The sequence below is a fragment of the Cervus elaphus genome, chromosome 1 (assembly GCF_910594005.1).
Source record: "Cervus elaphus chromosome 1, mCerEla1.1, whole genome shotgun sequence".
Lineage (NCBI taxonomy): Eukaryota > Metazoa > Chordata > Mammalia > Artiodactyla > Cervidae > Cervus > Cervus elaphus.
The window spans coordinates 90,125,772-90,153,599 of NC_057815.1; the positions used below are offsets into that span (position 1 = coordinate 90,125,772).

The following is a 27,828-nucleotide window of genomic DNA, read 5'->3' on the forward strand; positions in this document are numbered from 1 at the left end:
AATTACTCCCTTCTTGGTTAACACCTGTAGACAACCTTTATTGGACCTACTCATTCCTTTGGTTGGCGCAGTCTGTTGGCACTGGGAATCTCCAAAAGAGAACAGGTTTACCACGTATTTAAATTGACTAAAAGTTCATAAAAGATATGAACTGTTATGTTTGCTTAACACCTGCTTATCAAACTAATCCATATACTCAGTATAAATCAATCTCTCATGAGGATCACAGATAAAAAGAAAAAGAACAAATTTGAGTACCCTTTCTTAACTTCGGTTAGTCTTTGATCTAAAGAAATGTGACTTTAACACCACTCTCAACAACTTTCATAAAAAGTCTGAAATTCTGTATTAAGTACTAAACCTTATCATACAATGGCCTTCTTCTTTTTATTTGATCATTAACATTCCTTCTGCATTTTCAAATTGTCTAAAACTAAATCTTTCTACTCTCCCATTGACTAGTTTCTAGTTTATTTATATATCAGATATCTTACATTTGATGACAGGTTTAAGAATTTAACAATTTCAAAGAATTGCTAGCGCTCTAAGATATGATTATTTTGGAGGGCAATTAGGCAGGATTTATCAAATTAAAATGCACATACCCCCCAAAAAAAAAAAAAAAAAAAAAATGCACATACCCCTTAACCTAGCACTGCATAAAGACATATGTCCTAAGATGTCTGCTAAACTTGATTTTAATTGTGAAGTATCGTCACTAATGAGTATAATATAAAGAACATGAGCACTCCAGTAACCACAAGCCAGCTTAATAGAAGACCATTAGGAACACCTTGAAGCTCCCTGTGCCCCTCTCCCACAACGCTCACACCAGATGCACCCTGATGATGTTAATAAGCGCCTGTACTTTCATCATGGATAGATCCTGAAGCACAATAGTTTTGCTTCTTTTCCAATTTACACATGGAAATTCTAACATATGTATTCTTCTGTGGCTTTTTAAATCCAACATTATTGTTTCTGATGATAATTCATGTTGATGCATGTAACAATGGACCATTCACTTTTGACTGCTATTCTGCATTCAATTTCAAAAATACATCACAATTTATCCACTATTCTTTAGATGGACATTTGAATGGCTTATACTTTTTAGGGATAATATAAATGCAGTATTACTTTTAACAGTGAAACGAGGATACAAATGGCTATCAATGCGGGAAGAGTTAAATGAACACATCTATAACACGCAGCAGTGAAAAACAATTTTCATGTTGTTTAACAATATGGTTAATCTCACCTATGTTAAAATTTACATATGCCCACTGTACACACACAATCACAAACGCACATAAAAAATAAAAGAGAAAGTCTAGAATATATGGAGACAAAAAATACAGAAAATGGACCTCAGAGTAGGGAATGAGAATAGTGAAAAGACGAAGGAGGGAGACGGGGCCTTTAGAATTCTACTTTATATTCTTCTGTATGGTTCACTGGAAAGAAAAATTCAAACAAGGATGTTTGCATTTATTTACTACCTATATTTTTGTTTCTTATTATTTTAAAATCATAACGTATAAGGTATCTTCTGCTTGGTACGCTCAACTAGGATTTTGGTGATTTAAACTAGTCACTTCTGGTAACAGATTGGAAGAATGCAGCAGGTTCTCTTCTCTCTTTCCCTGAAGATAACCTGGGTCCTCAGGACAGTACCAAACTACCTACACATCCAACCAAAGACTGGCCAGCCTGGGGACACCCCCAGTGGTTCGGGGGCAGGTTCCATCCCTGGTCAGGGAACTGGGATCTCACATGCCCCAGGGGCGACCAAGCCCTCAGGCTGCAACTAGACAGCCCATGCGCCACAATGAAAGATCCCTCATGATGTGACAGAGACCAGAAGCAGTCAAAAAACAAAATTAAAAGAAAGATAACTGTATCACGTGATTAAAACAAAAGGGAAGGAGGGACCCAATCTTATTTTTTTTGTTTTTGAGGGAGAAGTTATCTCCAGTCAACGGCGACTGCACAACCCAATGGATTCCAGCCTCTTGAATTCTTACTGCTCCATTAGAGGTGGAGCAGGAAAAGGCAGAAGTTTCCTTCCCCATATTTCCCTAAAAGGGTAGAAGTGCTACACCCTTCTATTTGCTCCAGAGGGAACAAAAAAAGGTAAGAAGGATTGCTCCTCTAAATCTTTCAACCCTCAAGTTTAATTAAAGCACCAATTACCAGTTTCTCCATTTTCTGGAGTCTCTCGTCCAGTTTTGCTAGAACTCCGGCTGGTAGACTCTGGACTGGTTGCACGAACAAACATCTTCCATTTTCCTCTTTTAGACATAAGTCTACGCATTCCATCTTGAGATGCTGGCTGGCTTATATCAGAACATGGACTAGACCCTGACACACTACCATCTCCTTCCTCCAAGGCTCGCAATTCTGCCTACAATGAACATGAAAACAGAGTGTCATTAACTGTTTACCAACATTTATTTGTGAGTAGCAAGAATGACAGCCGTGCGTTTTTGGAATTTAAGTACTTTGTGGACAAGAAGTATCTCTTAATACATCTCTCCATCAGGACTGAGCATTAAGCTCCACATTCTTTCGCTCCTCTTGCCCATGGCATTTTCCAGGGAAGAATACTGGAGTGGGTTGCCATGTCCTACTTCAGGCGATTCTCCCAACCCAGGGATCAAACCTGAGTCTCCTGCACTGGCAGGCAGACTCTTTACCACTGGGCCACCTGGGAAGCCCAGCCGCTCGCCACAGCTTCAAATTTTTCAAAAGGGGGACGCTTTGAAGTTGTATTACTGTTACACCACCTGTTGAGACTCTGCTTCACACTCAGGGCATCAGTAGATCAACTCCAGAGTTCAGGTTTCTATTTCATAGGCTTAAACATCTCTACATGAAAGGACAAGAAAAAGAGCCCCCCTGCCCCGCCAATGGCATAAATGGAGCACAATGATCCCAGAGTACGACAGTTCTCAAGGAAGAAAATATATTTAATAAAAACACCAAAGACTTACTTTTTTCCTTTCCAAAACCAGCTCCAGCTCAAGGGTATCTTGTTCTTCTTCCTCTTCACTTTCTCCCGACTGAACAACACTGCAAAGATCCTCCTGAGTAGGGTCTTCCACACTGTCCAACAGAATTTCCTGTGGCTTTACTACTGCTGCTTCTTCTGCTGTACTTGTTTCTTTCTCTTCTGAAACTGGCTCTACTTCTTTACAAATTACTTTTCTTCTCCATCTCTCTTCTTCCTCTTTTATCCCCTCAGGCAGTAGCGGAGCAAGCAGTGATGCTGCCACCCCTTTCTTCTCCTCCTCATTATTTGAGAGAGCCTGAATTCCTTCATTTACTTCCTATAAAGAATAAAATCTCGCTTAACTTTCAAAGAAATTTCACCTGAATATACAGTTTAACTCTTAACGCTAAAAATGACCATAATTTTCAGTCACTGGATATTCTTCAAAACCACTGGCTCCCCTCAGATTAGTACATGTTTGTACCATTTTCCTTACATGTGTGTAATAGAAATAATGTTACTTTAGGCAGGCAGTATTATTGTTCTGGGTGGAACTCAAACATATCTTTTCTCCTCTGTATGTCAAAGGACTACTGAAAAACAGAAGCAGATTAAAATAAAATCCTAACTTTGTCAGTTCAACATGTAAATGGATATATCTTCATCTTCCTCTTCTGTATGATGAGATAACTTCACAAATATGCTGTGAAGGTGATTGAGAGGTAAGTGAAATTATTTCGAAAATGAAATGTGTGATTATATTTCAAGTGTTTGCTTCCTCCACTGGGATATTTACTCTATCTCCCTCTAGAGTTGTACAGATTATTTTATAAAAGCATTTTTTTTGCTTTTAATGCTTTATAAAAGCATTTACACCTCCCATCATTTAAAAATTCAAGATAAATTAAAATTCAACACATACACACACACACTTTCTCTCTCTCAGCATAATACAACTTACTTTTCTTATTGATGTGGCTATAAAAATGCTCGTTTCACTATCAGCCTTTTTTTTTTTTTTTTCAGTTCTACCACTTTATTGCTACCAACCCATTTCCCTCCACCCTCATGCACACATGCTTAGTCATGTAATCCCATGGACTTCAGCCCGCCAGACTCCTCTGTCCATGGACTTTTCCAGGCAAGAATACCGGAGTGGGTTGCCATTTCCTTCTCCACTATCAGCCATTTTTAAGGTAGCCAATCTTTGTATTAAAGTTAAAAAAAGAGTGGAATCCCCAAATCCCTGAAGCCCTCCCTGCCTGCTTAGCTGCTCCCATTTCCTTCACAATGACCCAAGGGACCTCTATGGCACCCTAAAGCTCCAGAAGAACCACTGAACTGGGGAACTGCTACAAATATCACACAATAAACAGAAAAAGATTAAGTAAAACACCAAGAAACAAAATGTATCCTGTTTCACATCTATGTTACAAAATATTAACAGAAGGGTAATATATCTGTGACAAAGTAGCATTCAAGCTCTTCAGATTTGAAAATAAGCATCAGAGGTGAGCTGTAACACTGACCTTTTTAACTTCTCGCTTGGCTATGACTGGTCCACTTTTACTACTGGAAACAGAAGTATTTTTCTCCTTAGCATACATGTCAGTATTTACCACAAAACTAGCTTCAGCACCTGTTACAGAACTAAAAGAAACATACTTAGCAAACACAACAGAAGGCAAACATCAGCAAAAGATAAGGCTCTGATTTCCTTCTAGGTTAACTTCTTTTTCAAATCTGTTCTTACCTGGGCTGGTAATGTTGTAATCCTTGTACCTGAGTGGCAAGATACTGGGGTAATTCCCAAGTCACTTCATTTGTTTGTGTGTTCCAATAATAATAGCATCCTGTGTTCTCATCCCAGACCTCCTGCCAATCTCCCATCTCAATTCCAACTGGAAGAAAATAAAACAAATGTTAAGCAGTAGGTACTTCTGCACAATTCTGACCTTGTATCTCAAGTCATAACCATCTAACCAGGGTTTCTCAGCCTTAGCCCTGTTACCGGGCAGGACAGTTCTGTGCTGTGGGGGCAGTCCTGAGCAGTATTCAGCAGCATCCTGGCCCCTACCCACTGGATGCAGCGATGCCCCTCCCACCGCCCTCCACTGTGACAATCAAACCCTGTCCAGACACTGTTCAGTGTCCCCTGGGGGGCGACTCCTCCCTCCTGAGCTGTCTTTGCAAACATGGTTTAAAAAAGCAGTTTGATAGTTGAAAGATATATCGCAAACCCCAAAAGACTTTTAAAAATAATGGCTTTTATTATTTATGGAGTATAATCTGCCACTGGTTAAAAGGCAAACAATCATCTTCTGATAAAAATATAACCGAGCAGTTAGTTATTTTTCAAGTACTGTATTTAAAAAGCCAGAATTCTAAAGTCTGGGGCTAAGGTATATAGGCTTTCACCTTTGGGAGCCTCAATACCTAGAACAACTTTAAGAACCACACTTCAGGTTTCTTTAAAACTCAAAGACTCAAGCTTACCTCCTGCCAGTGAACACTGGGTATCATACTGCCACCCTGCCGTCTGGGTTGAGTCCATCCCATTAGGCGTAGTGGAAGAAAGGGCAGGTGACGATTCCTTTGGCTCTGGCCGGGGTGGAGTTGGGGGTGGAGCAGAAGCTGCTCCGGGAGCCGCCGGCTGAGGAGCTGTTATTGCATCAATTTCCTTCAGGGTGAAAACAACAAGCATTAATGACGTGAAACCCAAAAAACGGCAATAATGAAAACAAACAAACCAACCCTCCACCGTACAGGGTTTTGACTCAAGAAGCTTGAGTCTCGGCTTCTCAAGTCAAAATTCTCCTCTCCTCCATTTTTGTCCTTACAACTGGCACAAAAGGAGAAGTGAGACAGATGGGGAGGGACTAAAGAAGAAGAGTGGAGTGGGAGATGCAGACTGACAAGTGGGCTAGCCGCTTGAAGTTCAAATCCTAAAGTGGCTTCACTAAGTAAAAATCCAAATACAAAAGACCCAGAGGGATGGGATGGGGAGGGAGGTGGGAGGGGGGATCGGGATGGGGAACACATGTAAATCCATGGCTGATTCATGTCAATGTATGGCAAAAACCACTACAATACTGTAAAGTAATTAGCCTCCAACTAATAAAAATAAATGGGGGAAAAAAAAAAAGGCACTTCTAACCGCTAGGAAGTTGGCCAATGTACTATCAATATCAGTTGACTGGTTTCCATTTGCTTCCTTAGACTGTGCTGGTTTTTCTGAAATATCATTCTCTTCATCATCACTGTCAGCATAGGCACCAAGCAAGCACAGACCTCCTGGGAACAGAAAGGTAAAACAGCATTTGTAACAATGCCAAAGTCCCAGCAAGTATCCAACAGAAAGTAGGATTCTTTAGCTATTTAGTTTACTTACAGAACCTTAAGAAATCTGAAACTAACCAAGAGAGGTACAAAATAATTATGCACTTAGAACTAATAAAATCAACCTGCATAGCAATTTGACATCCTTCTCTTTTTTTTTTATCCTTTTCAAAATATGTGCTCAATTACTCAACTACATACTCCCTCTGTCAAAATAACACATAATATATATCCTGATTTTAGAATCTGTTGATTTAGGTCTCTATCTCAAACAAGTAAATCAACTAGAGTTTAGTAAATGAAACAAGGAGATTTTTCAAAGTGGAAAACAAAGCTCTTTTCAATGATTTTCTCCCCTCAAACAAGTGATGAATTGAAACAGGACATAATATGCTATAACCAAAACAAAGAAAACAAAAATCACAGCTAAAATATTAAGTATGGCCTCTGTAATGTGGCAATGCAATTCCCTTCTTAAAAAAAAAAACAAACAAACCTGAAACTTTATTAGTTGATCGATATTTATTGCTCTAATGTTACAATTAAGTGAGCACATATACTCTTTATATATTTTATCACAATAGGCACATGAACTAAGTTTAACTTGACTTTTCAGTTAATAACAGGATTAAATTTTCCAGTGTTTTGGAAACTGAAAAGATTTATCAGGAGATAAAATCTAATTTTCTTTGTTATAATTCCATAAACAAATTCATAGATTCACCTAGGTGTGAATAAAAATTGCTCCATTTATATACAAAAGTTCACATTCAATACTTTAGTCACATAAATCATGCCTTCATTATTTTTTAGTATATAGCTAAATTGTTACACTACCAATTTCCAAAATATTAATTTAAACTGATTAGGTAGATTTTTAAGTGGATATTTATTAGACAGTGTCTCCCTTTTCTGGTTTCTAAATATGTTATATCTTATTTGGTGATTGGGGGGGCGGGGGGACGGCATAGATACCAGTCAATTTTCCACACTTCCTGAACAACAGGTAAGGGCAAAAACTATGTAAGACATTTCTGTACAGAAAAAATCTGCACCTTAGAATTCAGCACTGATGGGTTTCTGGGGGAAAGCAGAGGACGGGAAATTTATATTTTTACATAGAAACCCTTCTTAGTTTAGAGACAATAATAAACATTGGCTTTAATTCTATATACTTTGGTAAAAGGTTCCAGCCAGGTGAGCTGAGGGGAATTTGGATAACAAAATTCAGCCAGGGTAATTACCCAGGCTTAAAGTGGGTCTTATAAGCAATACGTTCACCCAAGGCTCCATTCTAGTCTTTTTCTCTTCAATTCAGAGTTTTTCATACTATATACATAAAATCTCTTCCAAACTCTTGAAAACATAATGGTATCTCCTAGTTCTGAAATTTCTTTCACAACCTGTTTTACCTTTCCTGTGTGTGTGTTAGTCACTCAGTCATGTCCGACTCTTTGCGACCCAATGGACTGTAGCCTACCAGGCTCCCAGGTCCACAGGATTCTCCAGGCAAGAATACTGGAGGGGATTGCCATTCCCTTCTCCAGGTTACCTTTTCTAATTCACACTTCTTTTTTAAGTGGTAAATGGGGCATGGGGAGGAACAAGCATCTATTACTTCAGGTACATAGTACAAAAAGTCCCTCAAATTCAGAAGACCAAAGTTATTACCAATTATAGAATATTTAGTATGAAAACACACTTTAATCTCTCAAGATATACAAACAGTAGAGAAAACAAACATTTTCAGCACTTGTGGGTTAGAAATTTATATGTTATTCAATTTAATCATCAAAACAACTTAGGGCTGAAAGATCTGTTTCACAGATGAATGATGTCATGAGGTCTTAGTATGAATGCTAGAGTGGTGATTTGAATCCAGGTTTGTCTAAAAAACCACTGTTGCAAATATTCTTTCATGCTTAAAAAATATTCAGTAAGAGCAATTTTCAGTTGTGCAAACATTTGCTAGGTACCAATCAAAGCAGTCTGTTAAAGAAAAGGACAAAAAGACATTGTTAGCATTCCCTAAAGAGTGCCAAAATACTGGGGAAACCAGAAAACAAGTTATAAAATAGCATTAGTAGGATAAAGAAGTTGTGGTATATATATATACACAATGGAATGTTACTCAGCTATAAAAAGGAACACATTTGAGTCAGTTCTAATGAGGTGGATGAACCTAGAACCTATTATACAGATTGAAGTGAGTCAGAAAGAGAAAGATAAATACAGTATTCTAACACATATACGGAATCTAGAAAAATGGTACTGAAGAATTTATTTACAGGGTAACAATGGAGAAATAGACATACAAAATAGACTTATGGACATGAGGGGGGAGAGAGGGGAGGGGAGGGTGAGATGTATGGAGAGAGTAACATGGAAACTTACATCACCATATGTGAAATAGGCAGCCAATGGGAATTTGCTGTGTGTCTCAGGAAACTCAAACAGGGGCTCTGTATCAACCTACAGGGGTGGGATGGGGAGGCAGGTGGGAGGGAGGTTCAAAAGGGAGGGGATATATATGAACCTATGGCTGTTTCATGTTGAGGTTTGACAGAAAACAGCAAAATTCTGTAAAGCAATTATCCTTCAATAAAAAATAAGTCAAGAAAACAGCATTAGTGGGAAAAGTAGTAGAAATTAATTTGGGTAGAGAGAGACAAGAACAGCAAATTTTACACTGGTTAAAGTTTATACATACAATGACAAGCCCTCACAAAGATGTTAAATTTCCATTTAATGGGAGTATAAATTTGCAACATTGAAACATTCATCAAAACACCATATACAAACACAATTTGATCCTAAAGAAAGATATTGTAGAAAATGAATAAAAAAAAAAAAAAACCACAACACAACTATACCTGTTGCTTTAACAGCAGTGGGCCTGGTGGTCATGACTGGTTTGGGAGGATTCTGAACAACTCTGGGAACCTCCACCACCACCTCCTGTTCATCTGGATCTAAAACAGCAAACAAAAGCAAACGACGTCAGATGACCGAACAGAGAAAAAACTACACAGGTGACAAAACAATCTCTGACGTGACTTCTCTAGTCTAGATTTCATCAATTTCAAACAACGTGGCTCTAACCCCTTACTGACCCAAATAACTGAGAGGCGAGAAACACAGCTAGAATCTTCACTTTGCCCAGTGGCGTTAACATTAAGAATGTGAACATCATATATAAAAATTATCTGAAATAATCCAAAGTTAAAACACATACACGCACAGGTTAAATTCTCTCCAGGTTAACCATACGGCTTTTACTATAAGCATAACTAGAGCATTTTCCCCCCAAAGTGATCTTTATTATTATTATTATTCTTTTTTAGCACCTGAAATGGTCGGGGCTTTTCCGGCATCTGGCCCCTAAAGTAATTCTGTCTGGTTCATCTTAGTCCAAGTACCATTCTGGGGATAAACACCAGTAAGTGGGAACCCACGAGCTCCACCTCTCCAGGAATGTTGCGGAAACCTGCCAACTAGGAGGGACTTACACTTAAGTTGGCCTAACAGAAGTATAGTTACTTCTAAAGCGTCTCTCTCCATTTCAACAAAAACGAAACGAAAAGCACACGACGTGTAGCAAACGGCAGGTTCCACCGAGGTCACCGAGGCTAGGACGCGGAAACGCACCGTCTCCATTTACCCCGTGAAGTTATTCAAAACCGAGAGCAGACGGTGAGGAAGGAGACTGGGCGGCCCGGGCCAAGCCCTGCACCCGAGATGGCGCCTCTGGGTCGACTCCGTCCGAGCGCACACGGCTGCGCGGCCCCTTCCGCCCCTCCGGGCCCACAGCCGTCCTGCCCGTAGGCCCCGCGCAGCAGGCCTCGGAGGACGCCGCCCGCCCGTGCTTCTCGTTCCTCGCAGGCCCAGTCTGATAGACCTAGGCCGCAACCCCCGAGCTCGAGTTTCGGACTGGCCCCACCTCGGCGCCAGGGCCCTCGCGCACACTTTACCTTCTGAGGGCGAGTCTTCCGAGGGCGCCGCGGCGGCAGTCACCGCGGTTGTCGTCGTCGACACCGCTGCCGGGGCCGGCTGGCTGGGCGCCGCCGCCGCCGCCGCCGTCGAGTCCGGTTCGGCGTCGGGTTCCGGCTCCGGGTCCCTGCTCGGCGTGCTGCTCCGGGGACCTGGCGGAGAGAGCTGCAGGATGGGCCTTCGGCCTGGTACCGCCCGGGACTTCTTCCCCATCGCGAGCCCGAGCGCGAGCCGCGAGCGTCGGACAGCCGAGAGGGGCGGGCGCTCGGCGCGGCGATGCGTAATCAATATTCATACGCTGCGACACCGCCTCCTGCAGGGATCCGCTTTTAACCGGCGGAGCGCGCGCTCGCGCAAGCGCACTGGACCTGGTGTGCTCTTATGGCCCCGCCCCCAGGAAGGGCGGGCGGACTTTACCCATGGGGCTAGGCGATTGGTTATTTTGACACATTGACGGAGCCGTGAGCCAATGGAAAAGGAAAAAGGGTTAGCGTCAAGCCAATAGTAGGGAAGAGTGTAAGTTTAGACCCGCTTCCAAATTACGTCATGCTCCACCCATGCGTTTTTTGCGGAGTCTTTTCTCTGCTTCCTTGTCCTCCATTTTGAGCCCGTTCATGGCTGTGTTTCTTATCGTTTGTCATCTAGGATGCTATGCTGCTTTCCTGGTCTTTCCCGTAGTTTCGCCTTGTTTATTGGGGTTTACTTTGGGTCTAACATTGAACACTAAGTAAAATAGTGGGTCTCTTATGGTTTTGTAAAATTTTTCTTGGAGCACAAAGATGATGCCTCATATTGTTGCTTATCAGCTGAAAAAAAATCACTTGACGCACTGCATAGGAGGAAAGAGCCTAAATTTTTGCGATGGGTTTCAGGAACTTTCCCAATCTAGTCGCTTTATTAGGTTTAATCTTTCTTTAGCACTCTTTTCTCCCCTGCCCGGGCTAGCTGGAGTAACTACTGCATCACCAGGCAAAATTGTTTTCCTTCCTTAAGACCCATTGCAGGGGTTACATCTCTGAATCTTTTTATCTCAAGGCTGAGTTCCTCACCAGCACTTAACCTACCATTGAGTTTAAGAAATCCAGGGTTCATCTATAAAAGAGGAATAAGATCTATAAATTAGAAATAATGGTATAGATATCTATCCTGTAAGGTTGTGAAAATCAAATGCAGTCCTACATATGAACTGCTTATATGGTACCTCACACATAATAAGTCCTCAATGTTACAAATTAGAGAAGACTCTTGAGAGCCCTTTGGACAGCAAGGAGATCAAAGGAGACTCTTGAGAGTCCCTTGGACAGCAAGATCAAACCTGTCAATCTTAAAGGAAATCAACACTGAATAGTCATTGGAAGGGCTGATGCTGAAGCTGAAGCTGGTATACTTTGGTCACTTGATGTGGAGAACTGACTCACTGGAAAAGCCCCTGATGCTGGGCAAGATTGAAGGCAGGAGGGGAAGGGGATGACAGGGGATGACAGAGAATGAGATGGTTGGATGGCATCACAGACTTGATGGACATGAGTTTGAGCAAGCTCTGGGAGTTGGTCATGGAAGCCTGGTGTGCTGCAGTCCATGGGGTCACAAAGAGTCCAACACGACTGAACAGAACTGAAGAATTACAGTGGTATATGTTTTTATATCCCTAGTGAAGTCACTCAGTCGTGTCCAACTCTGCGACCCCGTGGACTGTAGCCTACCAGGCTCCTCCATCCATGGGATTCTCCAGGCAAGGATACTGGAGTGGGTTGCCATTTCCTTCTCCAGGGGATCTTCCTGACCCAGGGATCAAACTTGGGTCTCCCGCATTTCAAGCAGACACTTTACCCTCTGAGCCACCACGGAAGCCCAAGGGCCACTCAATTCTTGCTGGGGCATACACTAATAATTTGTAACATCGAACACTTAATGTGTGACATACCATGTAACCAGTTTATGTGTAGAATTAACATTTGATTTTCACAATAACCATATAGGATAGATATCTATATGGTTATTTCTAATTTCTAGATCATATTCCTCATTTATAGATGAACCCTTGGATTGGTTGTTCAGTACAAAAGCCATGAAAGCAGTGACTCGTATGTTTTGTTCCCTGGGTTGAAATGTACTTTCTGGAACATAAGCGCTCAGAGTTTTTGAATGAATATAGCACATGAATATATGAAAACTTGACATAAGTAGCACTTTTTTCCCCCCTTGCCTATGGGAGGAATAACTGGATTAGAGTGTCTTGAAGTTAGACTCCCAAAACTTCTGAAAAATTAACAGCTAGAAGCAGGGGAATATGCTGTTGTGAAGCTGTCACCAAAGTTTATTGATTATTATTATTTTGGCTGCACTGGATCTTCATTGCACCTGCAGGGCTCTTCATTGTGGAGTGAGGGCTTCGTTGTGGTGTGTGGGATTTTAGTTCCCTGACCAGGGATCAAACCTGTGCCCCCTGAATGGGGAGTGCAGAGCCTTAGCTGCTGGACTGCCGGGAAAGTCCCTGCCACCAATTTTCTGGTTTATTTCTCATTTATTTCTTAAGAGAAACACTGAAATGTGGTAGTTGTACATCGGAGTTTTGAAGCCAAACATTTGGATGTAGCACCTTCCAGATATAATTGCTAGACTTTTCTTAGCATCCCTAAACTTGCTTTTGTAACTGTTAAAATGTGTTAGTACTCATAGGGTTGTTAATCATAATTTTAAGCTCTTTGCATTGGGCCAGGAACAAAATAAGCAATTATTATATAGTAGCTAATATCATTATTTTTTAATTAATTATCTTTGGCTGCCCTGGATCTTCCATACTGCATGCGGGCTTTCTTTAGTTGTGACAAGTGGGGGGTTACTCTCTAGTTGCAGTGCATGGGCTTCTCATTCCAATGACTTCTTGTGGAGTACGGGCTGTAGGGCAAGCGGGCTTCGGTAGTTGTGGACAGGTGGTAGGCCTGGCTGTCTCTTGGCACATGGGATCCTCCCAGACCAAGGATTGAATCTTTGTCCCCTGTGTTGGCAGGCAGACTCCCCACCACTGGACCATCAGGGAGGCTGTTTGGTAGCTATTGCTAACATTAATGAGGTAATTTTGTTTATACAAATGTCCAGATCCCATTATAAAACTAGCTGGAACCAGGTTGAGAATATGAATTAAACCACAATGCATAGAAATGTGAAAGGCTGTTTTCCTTGGGGGAAATTGCCAATTCTGGAGGTAGCTGTTACTGTTTGTAACTAGGGTTCTTAACCCTGCCTGTCCAGAGGTGGGGATGGTTTAGGATGATTCAAGTGCAGTATGTTTTGCTTTCCTATGAGAATCTGAATGCTGCTGCTGATCGGCCAGGAGGCAGAGCTCAGGTGGTAATAGCCATAGGAGGCCGTGGCTGCAGATACAGATAAAGCTGCCTTTACTCACCGGCTGCTCACCCCTGGCTGTACGGCCTGGTTCCTCACAGTCCACAGACCCAGACAGGCCTGTGATCGGAAGGCTGGGGATCCCTGATCCAGAGAACATTAAAGCAATGTAAGAATCTGGATCAGTGGTGGAAATGCAGGGCTGATACCAATTTTCCTTTAAAAAGCTCTTTAGATAATTTGAATGCTTAGCCAGGGTTGAGAACCACTGCTTTTAGAGACATATTTTGCTGTTTTGGGCCTCACAGGTGGTATTCGGAGGGGGAGAGGGGATTCCCTGGTGGTGTAAAGAACCTACCTGCCCATGCAGGTATGAGAGATGTGGGTTCAAGGCTTTGGTCAGGAAAATGACAACCCACTCCAGTATTCTTACCTGGAGAATCCCATGGACAGAGGAGCCTGGTGGGCTATAGTCGGTAGGGTTACAAAGAGTGGGACGTGACTGAAGCGACTTAGTAGGCAGGCACTCATGAAGGTATCAGGATCTGAACTAGGGATGGGTGAACCATGCTTAATCAGGTTTACTTTTTAAAGGGTTAAACAAACAAGAATATGTGAAAGAGACCTGTGTAGACCACAAATCCTAAACTACTTATTATCTGGCTTTTTACAGGAAGGTTTGACTATGTCCTCACAGAGTGCATAAACATAGAGTTACTCCCTTTAAAGAAAAATCAGGCCTGATCCTTGATCTCCAAGGGCATAACCACCTCAGGAATTACTGAGGATATTTTGGTTGTGGTGATGATATTGTTTCAGTAAAATCAAATTATCAGGATTTACATTTGACAAGTAAAATACCCATTATCACAATTGGTGGGCGATTCCTTACTCTGTATTTGATGTTATTTCTTTTTTATTAATAATTAAAAAAAAATGTGGTATGCACTGGGTCTTCATTGCTGCATATGGGCTTTCTCCCGTTGCTGTGAGCAGGGGCTACTCTTCATTGTGGTGCAGGGAATTCTCACTGCAGTGGCTTCTCTTGTTGCAGAGCACAGGCTCTAGGGCACACAGGCTTCAGTAGCTGTGGCTCAATAGTTGTGGTGTACAGGCTTAATTGCTCCGTGGCCTGTGGGATCTTCCCGGAACAGGGATTGGAACCCATGTCCCCTGCATTGGTAGATTCTTTCCACTGTGCCACCAGGGAAGCCCCTGATTTAGTTTTAAAAGCTGACCTTCCTAATCCATATTAAAACTCTAGCTGTTGGAACTTCCACAAGAGGTATGCTGCAGAGAGGGACTGTGCATAGAGGTGTCCCAGCTTCAGTTCATTTCATTTCAGTTCAGTCGTTCAGTCATATCCGACTCTTTGCGACCCCATGGACTGCAGCACACCAGGCTTCCCTGTCCATCACCAACTCCAGAAGTTTACTCAAACTCATGTCCATCAAGTCGGTGATGCCATCCAATCATCCCATCCTCTGTCATCCCCTTCTCCTCCCACCTTCAATCTTTCCCAGCATCAGGGTCTTTTCAAATGCGTCAGTTCTTCCCATGAGGTGGCCAAAGTATTTAAGTTTTAGCTTCAGCTAAATGAATATTCCAATGAATATCCAATGAATATTCAGGACTGATTTCCTTTAGTGTGGACTGGTTGGATCTCCTTGCAGTCCAAGTGAATCTCAAGAGCCTTCTCCAACACCACAGTTCAAAAGCATCAATTCTTCGGCACTCAGCTTTATAGTCCAGCTCTCATATCCATACACGACTACTGGGAAAACCATAGCTTTGACTAGATGGACCTTTGTTGGCAAAATAATGTCTCTGCTTTTTAATATGCCATCTAGGTTGGTTATAGCTTTTCTTCCAAGGAGCAAGCATCTTTTAATTTCATGGCTGTCACCATCTGCAGTGATTTTGGAGCCCCCCAAAATAAAGTCTCTCACTGTTTCCATTGTTTCCCCATCTATTTGCCATGAAGGGATGTGACTGGATGCCATGATCTTAGTTTTCTGAATGTTGAATTTTAAGCCAACTTTTTCAGTCTCCTCTTTCACTTTCTTTTTTTTCTCCCTCCTTCACTTTCATCAAGTGGCTCTTTAGCTCTTCACTTTCTGTCATAAGGGTGGTGTCATCTGCATATCTGAGGTTATTGATATTTCTCCCAGCAGTCTTGATTCCAGCTTGTGCTTCAGCCAGCCCAGCTTCAGAAGCATAGAATAAAGTTTTAGGGTTGTGTTTATTCATCTAAGTTTTATTATATAAAAAAATTTATAAACAGAAATGTCAATTAAGTAGAGACCAGGACAGGAAGCTATCACACCCTGTGATGGTATCCCAATAGGAAGAAGATTCCTCTTCTTTCCTGGTAAGGACTCATCCAATGAAAAGCCCTGTGCTCTCTATTTACTATAGTTCTCCCAACTTCTTTAGAAAAGCAGCTACGGGGTCTTCCTAGTGGTCCAGTGGTTGAAACTCTGCTCTCCCAATGCAGTGGGCATGGGTTCCATCCCTGGTCAGGGAACTAGATCCTACGTGGGACAACTTAAGATCCCCTGTGTTGCAACTAAGACCCAGCATAGCCCCACTCCCTCAAAAAAAGCAGCTACTTCCCTTGCCCTGAGGGAACTTGCATGTGGCTTGCCAAAGTTGCAAGATCCTGTATTGCCAATTCTCTGATGCTTCAGAATAAACTCATCTTTGATGGAAAAATAACGGGGCAGAATATTAGTTTTAGGTCAACAATCCATTCCAACTGAGCATGTCTTGAGCAATTCAATTCTGAGGATAACCCCTAGGACCTGGCATCAGACACCACAGGTTTAAGTGCTCAGTGTCTCAGAAAGCAGTGTTAGTCATTCAGTTGTGTCCGACTCTTTGCAACCCCATGGACTGTAGCCCGCCAGGTTCCTCTGTCCATGGGATTCTCCAGGCAAGAATACTGGAGTGGGTTGCCCTGCCCTCCTCTAGGGGATCTTCTCGACCCAGGGATCAAACCCAGGTCTCTTGCATTGCAAGCAGCTTCTTTACCAACTGAGCCACCAGGGAAGCCTTGGTGTCCCCAGAACTGCCCCTACATTAGAGGTCAGTTTCAAGGGAGACCCCCATGCCACCCACACTTCTGGTTGGTTACATAATGAGGTTTCCACAACTCCCTCAAATTTTATAATTCTCTAGAACCATTCATGGAACTCAGGAAAGCACTCCAGTTAGGATTTCCGTTTTACTATAAAGGATACCAGGTGAGGTCTGAGAGGGAGCAGAGAGTTCCCATATTGCTGCTCTGTGAAGTCAGCACGTCTCCCTCCGAGCACATTGTGTTCTCAGCCCAGGACGTTCTGTTCAGTCCTGCTGTCTGGTTTTCACTTGATTACACAGTCGTGGTTGATTGGCTTACTGGCCACTGTGACTCAACTTAATCTCCAGTCCCCCTGGTCCAGTCTTTCCAGGAGGTTGTGAAAGTGAACGTCACTCAGTCATGTCTGACTCTTTGTGACCCCGTGGACTATACAGTCCATGGAATTCTCCAAGCCAGAGTACTGGAGTGGGTAGCCGTTCCCTTCTTTAGGGGATCTTCCCAACCCAGGTAACCCACATTGGAGGCAGATTCTTTACCAGCTGAGCCACCAGGGAAGCCCTCATTTTATTTATAAGTGAGCAGTTAAGTGAAGAAAACCAAAGAGCCTCTTGATGAAGGTGAAAGAGGAGAATGAAAAAGTTGGCTTAAAACTCAACATTCAGAAAATTAAGATCATGGCATCTGGTCCCATCACTTCATGGCAAATAGATGGGGAAACAATGGAAACAGTGAGAGACTTTTAATTTTGGGGCTCCAAAATCACTGCAGATGGTGACTGCAGCCATGAAATTAAAAGACGCTTGCTCCTTGAAAGAAAAGCTATGACCAACCTAGACAGTATGTTAAAAGGCACGGACATTACTTTGCTGACAAAGATCCGTCTAGTCAAAGCTGTGACTACTATTTCTAGTAGTCGTGTATGGATGTGAGAGTTGGACTGTAAAGAGAGCTGATTATCAAAGAATTGATGCTTTTGAACTGTAGTGTTGGAGAAGACTCTTGAGAGTCCCTTGGACTGCAAGGAGACCCAACCAGTCCATCCTAAAGGAAATCAGTCCTGAATATTCATTGAAAGGACTGATGCGGAAGCTGAAACTCCAATCCTTTGGCCACCTGATGGGAAGAACTGACGCATTTGAAAAGACCCTGATGCTGGGAAAGATTGAAGGTGGGAGAAGGGGATGACAGAGGATGAGATGGTTGGATGGCATCACCGACTCAAAGGACAAGAGTTTGAGTAAGCTCCGGGGAGTTGGTGATGGATGGGGAAGCCTGGCGTGCTGCAGTCCCTGGGGTTGCGAAGAGTCAGACACGATTGAGTGACTGAACTGAACTGAAGTGAGCAGTTATGGATGATCAAGGGCTCAGACTCTCCTCTAGCAGCTTCCTTTGCTTAAGCAAAAGGGAAAAAGGGAAAGGAACACTCTCATACAGAGGTGGATGTCACCAGAGTGAACCCCGCCATTCTGGAATTGAGGCCACTGGGAAATACAAGCAAGCCCGAGGGGCTCAGAGACCTGTGTTGGTTGGGACAGGACACAGGCAGTCAACATCTAGGAGCAGAGTCAGGAAACCTGCGTTCAAGTCCTGTCTACACTGTGCACCGGCAGCAGAAGCCAGGGCAAGAGGCTTTACGCTGCTGACCTTTGCTTTGTTTATAAACATGGGGTTGTCTCTCTCTCAAAGGATGCTGGCAAGATTAAAAGAGATGTTTGCAAATGTCCTAAAACTGTACACACAGCACTCAGCAGGCCTTCAATAAATGGTACCTATCATATGCTTGCTTTAGAGTATATGAAACACAGCAGTGTTTTCAAGTTCTAAATAAACACGAAGCTAGTGGGGATAAGAGAAAGCAAAATGAATGCAGAGCTGGCTAGAATCAGAGAAGGAGGGGATATGTAGGAATTTTAGAAACCACCCAAGCTACTCTTTGTGCCTAGCTTTGATGGAACCTCGTGTGTGGTGGTAGAAGGAAAACTAAAGAGATCCCTTTAATTTTATCTTGGTCAAAATATTTTCATGAAAATTTTATTTTTTGTGCAAAATCATTGAAGGAAAAACTAGACTTTGTTGAAGGAAACGAGAAACAGATCGTTTTTAGGCTACCGAACATCATCAAACAAGCATCATCTTTCAAAAGCCCGTGGGAAGTGTTTGGCTTTCATTATGGTCTCACCTAGCAAAGGTGACTGCCCTCTATGGCAGGGCAACCTCAGAAATAGCGCACACTATTGAGATGCATTGAGCAACTCTGACGTTGGCTTTAAGTGTCTGTTTTGCTGGAAGGGAGAAGGGAGGGAAGGATGAAGGAGCAGAGTATGGAGTCAGGGGTCACCTGGGCCATTTCCCATGCCTCTTCCCCAAACTCCAAAGCCCGTGATTACCCTGGAGCATCTGCTAAACATCAAAAGTAAGGAAACGAGTTTTGAAGATTTTTCTGCTTCCAAAAAATACATTTTTCTCTCCTGAATGATCCCTGTAATAACCCTAACTTTCTACCTTTCCTACTCTGTGGAAATTATCTCCATGGCAAAACTAAATTGTGCAATTCCACTCATATATAAGACTTGTTTTTCTCTCTGCCTGGTTCCCCTGGAAACCTGAGTTATATCTGCATGTCTGAATTTCACCCTACCCCCATCAACCAGCATTCAAACATGACTCCTCTCAAAAGTCACTAGCATGCACTGATGTTTCACGTATCTGAACTGGGCATTTTAACTGCATACACCTAGAAAGTAAATAATCTTACTGTCACTTGGATTCAGAGGATGAGGAGGAAACTGGTCTGTGTTTCCATTGAGGTAGCCAAAGAACATTCACATGAAGAGACAAAGCGAGGGGGACTGGCCAGAGTGAGGGCAGTATTTGTAGAGAAGCTGCGTGGCTACCACACAGAATCCATGGGTCAGTAAATGACTGGGGACTCACTGTGACAGCTTCAGAAAATAAATAACGTGTTCCATCACCACCTATGCTGAAAGGCTGGCTGTTGGGCAGAAAGGGGAAGGTTGGGCTGGCCCAAAGTTTTAACCCCATGTTCACCGTCACAGGATGGATCTTCCTAGGGACTATCCCCATCCTGAAGCTATCTAAGGCCCCATTCAGAGTCACCTTATTAGCATAACAAAGATTTCTTTCACTCAGGGTTTCTCAAGGATTTATAAGCTATTTGCCAGGAATGGGGACAAAGACCAAATATATTTTTTGTTATATCACATTATTTGACCTTATGTGTTCCATGGAAGTTCATTTAAATCACGAAGACTCATTTACTGGAAGAAATACCTTTTAGTCTATAGAAACCGGCAGAGGTCATGTGAGCAATAAATTGATCTTTTGATGATGGTGTTCTAAGCAGACACAGGTATATTCTTGTGGCTTAGGGTTAATGATGAGCTACTGATTATATTAAAAGTAATACAGGACTATCTTTGTTTTCAGGTACAAAGAGCTCTAAAGAGTAAAAGAAATTTTAGACCTTTCTATAATATATACTGTGTTCTAGCAGAAAAAAAGAAGTATTAATCAGGTTGACGTAAATTAGGTTAACTGTTACCTAGAATGTGTTCACTGATGGACAGTTTTGTAGAACAAATCAGCTTTGTTAGATCACAAAAAGAACGGTTAGTACGAAACTGTGTGTTATATATATTTTCTATTATTAATAGAAATGATGCTTGCTTTTATTGTCACAGGCTGGAAAAGTGTAACCTTATTTGTCACATTTTGTTAAATTTTTTAAGAACTATGAAGTTTTCTTTCAAGAGTCGCATGTTTAATGGTGCATACTATGCCAAGTGGCTTCAGTCATGTCCATCTCTTTGAGACCCCATGGACCGTAGCTCACCAGGCTCCTCTGTCCATGGGATTCTCCAGGCAAGAACACTGGAGTGGGTTGCCTTGCCCTCCTCCACGGGCTCTTCCTGACTGAAGGATTGAACCCACGTCTCTTATGTCTCCTGCGTTGAAAGGTGGGTTCTTTACCCCCTGGTATTTAATGGTGGTTAAGTACTAAAAGGGAAGGGAGTCCTTTTAATAAAAATTTATAATCAGAAACTTGTCAGAGCTGGAAGAAACAAGGAAAGATAATGCTATTAATACATCACATGGTCCAGAAAACAAAACTGCAGACTCAAAAGTGATGTGAAAGGTGAAGTGAAAAAAGACTGTGCGCACCTTCTTTCTGCTCTGGTTAGAAATCAAAGTGAGGAAGGTAGAAGAAAATGGACAGAAGAGGTGGTCAGTGTCTTATGAACTGATACCATGGAAACCACTGCTTTGATCAACTATACAAATGAGCAGCTTTCTGGAACAGGGCCAGTCTTGAGCTACTTCTCCTCCTCCAGAAATGGTTACAACAGGGTTTGATAGTTTTCAGACTGCAGGTTATCATCCATTAGTCACTCATGAAAATATAATAAGTGAGAAAGCTTTCTCTTGGTTATATATGTATATACAGGTCAAAATGTATTTTGTGCTACAACCGGAAGTCACACATTTATGGAGTTGGGAGGGCAAGGCCACTTGCAGCCCGTAACTGCATCAAACACTTCACATTAATCATGGTAGAGATGACGGGAAAAAAGAACCATATATCGCAATATCTACAATAACAGTACCACAGGGAAACTCACATTGTTATTTAAAATATATAATATAAATATGATATTGACAGTATAAAAATTAAATGCTTATGAGAAACTCAAGAAAGGTCAAAGGGCATACAAGCAAGTACTATACAGATAGTTTCCTTAAAAGATAAATTTTAATATACAGAATAAAATTCAAGAGTTTATTTTTTCATGTTTCCCCAAATTTGTGGCCATGAATGCCTCTAAATCTGACCAGGAGAGTTTATATTTTGGTCCAATACATTATTAGACTACCTATATGATCAAGTCCAGCTTGATTATCATAAATCATAGCAGTTAATGGAATTTACCTGGAAAATATTATTTTTATAGATGACAAACTTTCAATTTTTTCTTAGCTAAGAGTTTATTCCACTTTAGCCTCAGAACCAGATTCAAGATATCTTCCTTAACAGCTGGTCATCATGTTGGGGTTAATCTAGGAAAATTATTTACTACTTTATTGAAGGTCATAAAAAAAAAACTCCACAATAAATAATGAAAAGAGTACGTAAAATCATTAGCCTCTGTCTGCAATACAGAAAATACATGTCAGTTCTGGACCAAAATAATTCCATTGATATACAAAAAGCGATCGGGAAGAATGGAAGGATTTGCACTGACTGCTTTTGGTGGTCAGCTACAACAAACCAACAGCCCTCAGCTATTTTGGAAAGTGAAGGTGGGGTTTAATTTGCAGATAAAGAATGTCTTCGGTAGTTTAAAAAAATATAACTCTAAAAAAGCTTGTGAATCATATAAAAAAGCAGCTATCTGAGACCAAGGTTGAAACCCAGAAACTTGTGTGTTAGCACCACCAGCAAGCACAGGTCCTGTGACTCATCTGCCCTTCTCCCCTGTGCAGAATGCAGACTGGACGGTTGTACACATCATTTATAGGTATGAAAACCGGCCCAGAGTACAGGTTTCCCGTAGGGTAAAGTCTCAAGCCCGAAGAGGCACCAAGCGGTTACAAAGCCTGGGCAACTGTTTAGGTCACAAGTTCCGACGATACAGCAAATCCCGTGTTGCCTTATCAACTTTTTGCTGGTAGTCCTCCAATTTGTCAAGTATCTTCTGGGACAGCTGCAGGGGAAAAGGAGGGAACTGTTAGAGAATAGGTCAAGGACTGAAAAAGACTACAGTTATCACTTTGATGTCACCAACCAGATGTCCCCTGATAAAGCTGTTAGCCACTGTGTTTCATTTAATCACTGTTCAGTATAGGAGTCTGCTGTGTGGCTCCATTGCTAAAACTGGACTTTTCTATTATATACAATACTCCAAACTTGTTTTCTTCATGAATTTCTAAATATGCAAATCATACCAGTATTTTTAATAAAAGCTTTATTAGCTCCCGTCCCAGGACCAGAAAGCTTGTATGTGATTTAACTAATCATTTCATAAAGGGGTGGAATTCCCTGGTGGCTCAGACGGTGGAGAGTCTGCCTGCAATCTGGGAGACCCAGGTTCGATCCCTCGGTTGGGAAGATCCCCTGGAGAAGGAAATGGCAACCCACTCCAGTATTCTTGCCTGGGAAATCTCATGGATGGAGGAGCCTGGAAGGCTATGATCCATGGGGTCGCAGAGTCAGGACATGACTGAGTGACTTCACTTTCACTTTTTCATAAAGGGACTGGGCAGCATGTGACGGGCAATGAATGGCTTCGGCCCCCTCATAATCCCTGAGAACCAAAAGAGCAGGCTTTGCAGCTGCTAGTGCAAAGACTTACATAATCTAAGGTGCCTCAGGAGAGGACTTACTCACCGCGATGTTGTGACTGTTGGCAGTGTTCTCTCCCAGAGCCTGGAGAAGCTGATCAATGGCAGAGTATGGGAGCCACACCATTGGAGCCGTGGCGGACAGTGGGAACTGAAAGGAAAAATATCTACTGTTTGAAGAAAATCTGAAAAGTGGACCCTTTCTTCCGGGTGGTTACTTCCACAGGATTCAGTAACATGAAACGCTTTTTTCACAAGAAATTGTGTGTACACGCATGCACACACACGTGTGCACATAGGTACATGATCGGACCCCTCCCCCCAACTCTTTTCAACTGGGGAACTAGGCCTTTTCTTAGTTAAATCAAATGCATATTTTATTTATTTTTAAAAATATTTATTCATTTATTTGGCTGCACCAGGTCTTAGTTGCAGCATGTGGGATCTAGTTCCCTGACCAGGAATCGAACCTGGGCCCCCTGCATTGGGAGCTCAGAGTCTTAACCACTGGGCCAGCAGGGAAGTCCCTCAAATGCATATTTTAAAATTCATGTCATCTTTTATCTTAAAGCAGGCCTAAGGCCAATTAAGGATAAACAACAAAACTCTTCTCTAAATTGTTAATGAATGACACTGTTTCCAGTCTGAAATTTAAATTCAAGTTATCTGGAAAAACCTTTGGAAAAAGAAAGTGTGATAATACAGAATTCAAAGAAATGTGGAGACAAGCCTACCTCAATTCCAAAGTACTGATGTCCTTTTCCCAGTACAGCGTCCACATATTCTGAAACCAACTCCACAGCTTCTTCTAAAAGGTCATAGTTTAAGTACAGACGGAGCAACTCAGCTGCATCAACTTTCTGTAAAAAGTCAGTGGTCAAAAATCTTTACCTGTTTCCATCTAACCTGGGCACTGACCAAAGGATGTTGAGTGTCTGATTCCCTGGCATTTATACTTTTATTTATAAATAGACAAACACCATGGTTTGCTTATCTTGGGATGAGGGTTGGATTCCTAAGAGCCTAGTTACCTCTGGGCACCTTGCGAGGCCCTTTCTGTTAAGTGGCCTTCTTCACCTGTTCTATAATCTAAGACACATTTTCATTCTGTCCTACTTTGTTTTGACAGCAGTAAAAGTCAACAAAGCTTCCCAGAAATGCTGAGTACCAGAGACAATATAGTCACATTAATTTTAAGAAGAATCACCAGCTTTCAATGCTTGAATTATATTTGTATTAAACTCAGGGTGACAGAGAAATGAATACAGCCTCAGTTAGGACGGTTCTCCTAACTACCCCAATTATGCTTTCTATATTCTGATTTGATCACAGTCTTAGCCATTACCAACTTAGCTGCCTTCTCTACTTTCTAACTTAAGAAAACAGATTAACTTTCTCGATTTTAAGCTTTGTATTCTTTTTTTCCTATTCCTCCCAATGTATATCAGAAACAGTAGTCCTCAAATTTAGGCATGCATCAAATCAAATTAGGACCTTGTTAAAAATGTGTATCCTAGATGTTAACTCCAGGTAATTTGATTCTGGAAGTCTTGGATGGAACCCAAGAATCAAATATTTCAAAGAAGCCTCCCATCCAAATAATTTAATGCAGGTGGCCCAAGAACCCAATTTTGATAAAACCTGAAAGAAACACTGTGGCAGTATTTGAAAACTATCCCACCCACTCCTGTGATTTCTTGAGTAACGAACAGTAAATGCAGTGTTCCACATAAACTCTTTGTTGTAAAATAGATACTCATTGTTCATTGGGCACACCAGCACATATTAACTTAGTCACCAACCCAGAGAACTTTAAATCTCACACCCAGTACTTCATAGGGACTGAAGCAAACTGTTCTTAATGTTTTTAGCTAAGATTAAGAAGCTATAAGTATCTGTCAGTATATTTCCATAAACTATCACTTTTTCTTTTTAATCATCTCATAAAGTTATTCAGGATGATAAAGACCAGGCTCCTACTCTCTACAAGCTAAGGTACCACTCACCTTGTAACTGTTTATTAGCCAGTTAGGCAGAGGAACTCCATGCGATAAGAGCTTGTTGATTACACAGTGGTGATATAAGTTATTCTGGACTTTGTACCTTTCCAGGTAAGTTGATAATAGCCGCCAAGCTTCATCTGTAGCACTTGATAAAAAGAGAGGACTTGTGAGTTCCAGATTCTTAATAGATAATTACAGTACCATTCAAAACATGTATTTACAAGGAAAACAATCTTTAGACATAACGAATTGACAATACAGCTAAATGATAACTAACATTAGCAGGGCCAATGTGACTTAGGGGTAGCATTAGAAACTAGATGACTTGGATTTTTGTATTTCCCAACAACCACATATGAACTCAACAATTCACTTTACTTATTTGTTCCAGATTTCTAAAACAAGGTAATTGGCTCAGACCCCTGTTTCCAAACCTGACCAAGCATTAGAATCATGTAGGAGTTCTGATTTAGAAGATTAGGGTGATATTTTGTAATTTGTATCTTGATAGTAATTCTGGTGTGAAATTAGGGGCTGAAAAATAATATCCAAGGACTTCATAACTGTAAAATGCTATAATTCTAAAAAAGGACTTCATAATTGTAAAATGCTATAATTCTAAAGTGCTAATACAAATTAAAGTGCATAATACAAATTACAGATGCAATTTAGGGAAGGGAAATGTACTGAGGGTTGTTAGAGAAGGACTCCGAAGACACTGCAGTGCGTTCGGGTAGACGTTATTGGGTGCGCTGGGGAAGGGCGTGAAGGGTAAGCCCTTGCAGGGCTGTACCTAGACTCCTTAGTGGTGATGACTGACGAGAGCTGGTTGGCTGCCAGCCAGGCCCAGGCTTCGGCTTGTGCCGCCTCTCCTCCAAACTGCAGCTTGATGCATCTGAAATGAGAATGGTTCCACCGACAGCAAATCAACTTGCTGAAATGCACACTGTTTTGCTACTAAACCTGGAGATAAGACGACAACTTTAGGTCCAATCTATTGCTGAACTCCCTGCCGCGATACTGGCTTTCCCTCTCCTCACAGTCAGATAACTGGATGACCCACAAGGCCATTAGGAAGGGTTGAGAGATCATTTACTTACAAGAGAAAACTGATGATGAAAAAGTCTGAAAGTTTATTTCTAACTCACAACTTGACCAATATTTAGGTATGACGTAACATCAATAAGAAGTACTTTTAAACAACGTTTGTGTGGACCAAGAGATGTCCTAAAGGAGTGAAGAGAACACACATCTCGTCTAAGTGGACACACAGGTTATCTACTGTCATGTGGGCATGTGGGCTTGGCAATACCAGATTTAACGTCTCAAAATATGCTATAAACCAAGATTAACCCCCACCCCCACCCCCCGCCACACACAAATCTAACAGTCAACTTCCAAAAAAAAAAAAAGTCCAGATTACACAAAAACTTCTTTGAAGTTGGCTTCTAAGATACTGGCTTGGGACTTCCCTGGTGGCCCAGTGGCTAAGACTCTGCACTCATAATGCAGGGGGCCCCGGTTCAAGCCCTGGTCAGGGAAATAGATCCCACATGCTGCAACTAAAAAGTCCTGTATGCTGCAATGAAGACTGAAGATCCCACATGCTACAATTAAGACCTAGTGCAGCCAAATAAATAAATAAATATTAAAAAAAAAAAAAAGATACTGGCTTGTGTGATGACTGCTTCATACTAAGCAACAGTGAAGTAAATAGAAAATTAAGAATATTTTAGAAATTTAAGACTAGAAAAAATTAGACTGTGTTAGGAAATTAAGACTATAGAAAAGCAATTTTATACATACTTGAAAGCAAGTCCTTCAAAGACTGGCGTTAAGGGAAGCTTAAAAGTCTGACACAGTGATATGGCAGTGTCAAAAAGGCCAGCCTGAACCAAGAGAGTGACCATCTCCTCTGCGGATGAACTTCCTGTGGAAGCGGAGAGAGCTATTCAGTGCGACCAACGCGACACGCAAATGAAGGAACCCAAAGACGCGCCCTTGGTGAATGCCCAGGATAGCGACGGCGCGCTCCACACGCGCGTGGCGCACGTCTGCGGCCCGGTCCCAGCGCCTGCTGCGGGCGCCCAACGCCCACCTGCGACCGCGACCGCCGCGGGGTCGTGCTGAGCCAGGGTGAGGCGCGTGCGGGCCAAGGAACACTCTTTCTCCAGACCTTCCAGTTCCAGGATTTCAATCTGTCTGTTCGCTGTAAGCCAAAGGAAAACACTGTCAATTCCCAAAGCGCAAAGGAGGCGCCTGTTGGACAAATGCAACCCGTCAGTTCCCACCAAACACCAAGTCACCTTTAGTTTAATTTTAAGAAGACGGGGTGAAAACAAGGGGCTCAGTAAAAGAAACAGCCCTGCTTCACTCTAGAGCCGAGTCAAGTCAAAGCACTCTTAATAACAGCTTCAAGGAGGCACTTGCAAGGCATTTTACATATAATTTCAATTAACTCTTACAACTGTGAAATACTGTCATCTTTATCAGTAAGGAACATGCCCAAAGTGAGAGGCAGAATTAAAACCAAGTGTGTCCAACTCTAGAGCCCAGTCTCTTTAAGGAAGGAAATCATGATCCAAGACTGCGCTCCCACTGCAGGGGATGGGGGTTCAACCCCTGGTGGGGTAACTCAGAGACTACATGCCTCGGGCACCATCACGAAAAAAAGGAAAAAAAGAGAAAGGAAATCACGCCTGTACAGGGACACT

The 27,828-nt window shown here is 42.0% G+C and overlaps 2 protein-coding genes and 1 non-coding gene across 4 annotated transcripts in view; 1 reads left to right on the forward strand and 2 right to left on the reverse strand.

Moving 5' to 3' along the window:
* Nucleotides 1–10,634, reverse strand: part of FNBP4 (formin binding protein 4) — a 31,133-nt gene extending 20,499 nt beyond the window's left edge. The window contains exons 1-8 of one of the 2 annotated variants that reach the window (XM_043912119.1): nucleotides 10,306–10,634; nucleotides 9,208–9,306; nucleotides 6,153–6,289; nucleotides 5,492–5,675; nucleotides 4,749–4,896; nucleotides 4,525–4,645; nucleotides 2,997–3,332; nucleotides 2,197–2,407 (exon numbers count right to left, since the gene is read on the reverse strand). In XM_043912119.1, coding sequence (XP_043768054.1) covers nucleotides 2,197–2,407; nucleotides 2,997–3,332; nucleotides 4,525–4,645; nucleotides 4,749–4,896; nucleotides 5,492–5,675; nucleotides 6,153–6,289; nucleotides 9,208–9,306; nucleotides 10,306–10,537 — 1,468 coding nt within the window. In that variant the 5' untranslated portion in view covers nucleotides 10,538–10,634. The remainder of the gene's footprint in view (nucleotides 1–2,196; nucleotides 2,408–2,996; nucleotides 3,333–4,524; nucleotides 4,646–4,748; nucleotides 4,897–5,491; nucleotides 5,676–6,152; nucleotides 6,290–9,207; nucleotides 9,307–10,305) is intronic. The other variant, XM_043912110.1, reaches the window with a different exon arrangement.
* A 10,869-nt stretch (nucleotides 10,635–21,503) lies between these two features.
* The window catches only part of NUP160 (nucleoporin 160), a 43,075-nt gene continuing 36,750 nt past the window's right edge, over nucleotides 21,504–27,828 (reverse strand). Inside the window, exons 30-36 of the mRNA XM_043912133.1 lie at nucleotides 27,213–27,323; nucleotides 26,921–27,044; nucleotides 25,908–26,009; nucleotides 25,118–25,259; nucleotides 23,846–23,971; nucleotides 23,158–23,262; nucleotides 21,504–22,474 (exon numbers count right to left, since the gene is read on the reverse strand). Coding sequence (XP_043768068.1) covers nucleotides 22,385–22,474; nucleotides 23,158–23,262; nucleotides 23,846–23,971; nucleotides 25,118–25,259; nucleotides 25,908–26,009; nucleotides 26,921–27,044; nucleotides 27,213–27,323 — 800 coding nt within the window. The 3' untranslated portion in view covers nucleotides 21,504–22,384. The remainder of the gene's footprint in view (nucleotides 22,475–23,157; nucleotides 23,263–23,845; nucleotides 23,972–25,117; nucleotides 25,260–25,907; nucleotides 26,010–26,920; nucleotides 27,045–27,212; nucleotides 27,324–27,828) is intronic.
* Nucleotides 26,584–26,656, forward strand: TRNAM-CAU. The gene has a single exon. It is a non-coding gene; the product is annotated as a tRNA-Met (tRNA).